This window comes from Atta colombica, unplaced genomic scaffold (genome assembly GCF_001594045.1).
Source record: "Atta colombica isolate Treedump-2 unplaced genomic scaffold, Acol1.0 scaffold145, whole genome shotgun sequence".
Classification (NCBI taxonomy): Eukaryota; Metazoa; Arthropoda; class Insecta; order Hymenoptera; family Formicidae; genus Atta; species Atta colombica.
The window spans coordinates 327,728-329,865 of record NW_017259234.1 but is presented as its reverse complement, the minus strand read 5'-3'; the positions used below and the strand labels follow the sequence as shown (position 1 = coordinate 329,865).

Sequence of the window (2,138 nt, the reverse complement as noted above, 5' to 3'; positions counted from 1 at the left end):
GGTCATTTACTTCCAAGTTTATCCTATAAAAGAAGTGGAAAATTACGTTGCAGGATTTGCAAGGAAATCTTCTATCATGTCAAATCCTTAAAACACAATGAAATGTCTGTATTTATCTTTACAATTATGCTTGAATCCTCTGAAGTTGTTGATAAATTTATTGAATCACTCAATTATAAATCTCTTTATCAAAAATATATCAAACAATTTTCTTTAATATATAGTATATTGATATATAGTTCTAAATTTATTATTAAAAATTTATTATTAAAAATTTAGACTGCTCCAATTCAATGCAAGAAATCTATACTGCACATAACGTAAACTACAGATTTTCAACTAGCAATGAATTTTGAAATATAGCTTTAGCATTCATTTTTTTATATAAATTGTCATTTCTTGAAATTAATTGGTGTCTTTTAAATTTTCATTAACATAAATTAAATGGGTCTTATAGATCCAGCCTCAATAATTGTTTGACATCAAATCCGATAAGGTTAATATACGAGTCCGACAGAAAGCCGCGAAGACCAGATAAAAGGCAACAATACTTACATTTTTGTATTCTCACCGATACTTCAGTTGGAAAGTTGATTCAATACTCTATTGATCTTCGTTACGTCCTGAAGACGAGAGATACATAAAATGCTCGTAATACTCGCACATAACCTCGCAATGCCGCAAAACTGTTGCGCCTCGTCCAGTCTTATCACTGCACTCAAAAACGTAAAAGACGCGCACGATTTCACGGATATATATGACCAATCACGGATCGACGCAGATTACAACGAAATGACGTTTGATAAATTACATACAGCGTAAAAAAATCTCAATCAGCACAACACTTAAAATATCAGCTCAATCAGCATTGTGATCCCAGCTGTTCTGGCGGCTGATCGAGTTCGGTAAGTTGGCACCATCTACCGAGAAATGCCTGACACTAATTAAATTTGCGAATATATTTTTCAATTTTCGACATTTTCAAGATATCGTAATAATGGCTGCATTCAGCAGAAAGAACAGCTTTGCAACTGTTGTAAAATTCTTTAATATGATTGGTTTATACATTTAAATCCAGTGAGGAACTAAGGGCAAGACCAATCATATTAAAGAATTTTACAACAATTGCACAGCTGCTTTTTCTGCTGAACGCAACCATTCTGTTCAATATTTCATCTATAGTAATTAAATATTGTAACACTCATGGTATTACAAATTATTTTTTATAATTATAATAATTGCGTAGCATCAACAGAGATTTCGATAATAATTGAAAACTTATTAATTAAGAAGCTTTTAATAAGCTTTTAAAAAAACATTGTTATTGATATTATAGATAATAAAAATGAAATTAATAATAGAAAACATCTGTTCTCAAGCTATAATATATAATGAGATCAAATATATAAAAACTAAGTTATATTTTTCAAAGTAAAACAATATCAAACAGTCAATAATTAATCAAGAAAATTAATAATTGTAATATTCTTGTTTCAATTCTCCTTTGTGTAAGTAATTGTTTAGAAACATATATAAGACTATGAGTTGTATATATACAAATAATAAACTTTCTTTTTATTATTTTATACATTGTGGTATCGATAAATTTATATTAATGAATTTTTTATTATAAACGTAATTAGATCTTTGGCATAACTTGATATTTATTTATTCATCGCGCAAATACTCATTTTGATAATTTAAGACATTCATAAACCTTATTGCATCTAATTTGCATAGAAAGGTCCATCATAAACGATGTGATGTGTGTTTCTTTATCCTTTTGTTTCCCGTTTTCAAATACAATCACGAGAGTCATTGTGGGATCGGTGTTGTGGAAAGAATATGTACACGAATCCTGTAGGAATATTAATTTATATGGAGTAATTCTTCAAATTATTTCAATTGTTTGTCATTTATTTGGATTATTTATATTTTTTCATTTCTATTTTTATTTATAATATTTAAAATTATTTTTAATGAGCGTACCTTCATACTTTTATGGCAAATCACTTTGTCCATAGCAAGAAGTTCGACGTGCCGTTCCTTTATCTTGGTCTGGATATTATCCAAGTGTACCGATGGTTTCTGTGTGAATGTCTGAAAGACATTAATTTTATAAAAAAGCATAGGATGTT

The 2,138-nt window shown here is 28.7% G+C and overlaps 2 protein-coding genes across 3 annotated transcripts in view; both read right to left on the bottom strand.

The window, feature by feature from the left end:
• LOC108685082 (WW domain-binding protein 4) overlaps positions 1-867 on the bottom strand; it is a 49,012-nt gene extending 48,145 nt beyond the window's left edge. For both annotated transcript variants that reach the window (XM_018189720.1, XM_018189721.1), the window contains exon 1: positions 556-867. In XM_018189720.1, coding sequence (XP_018045209.1) covers positions 556-557 — 2 coding nt within the window. In that variant the 5' untranslated portion in view covers positions 558-867. The remainder of the gene's footprint in view (positions 1-555) is intronic.
• Positions 868-1,598: 731 nt separating this feature from the next.
• LOC108685055 (UPF0536 protein C12orf66 homolog) overlaps positions 1,599-2,138 on the bottom strand; it is a 2,491-nt gene continuing 1,951 nt past the window's right edge. Inside the window, exons 8-9 of the mRNA XM_018189673.1 lie at positions 1,990-2,100; positions 1,599-1,858 (exon numbers count right to left, since the gene is read on the bottom strand). Of these exons, the coding sequence (XP_018045162.1) occupies positions 1,688-1,858; positions 1,990-2,100 (282 nt within the window). The 3' untranslated portion in view covers positions 1,599-1,687. The remainder of the gene's footprint in view (positions 1,859-1,989; positions 2,101-2,138) is intronic.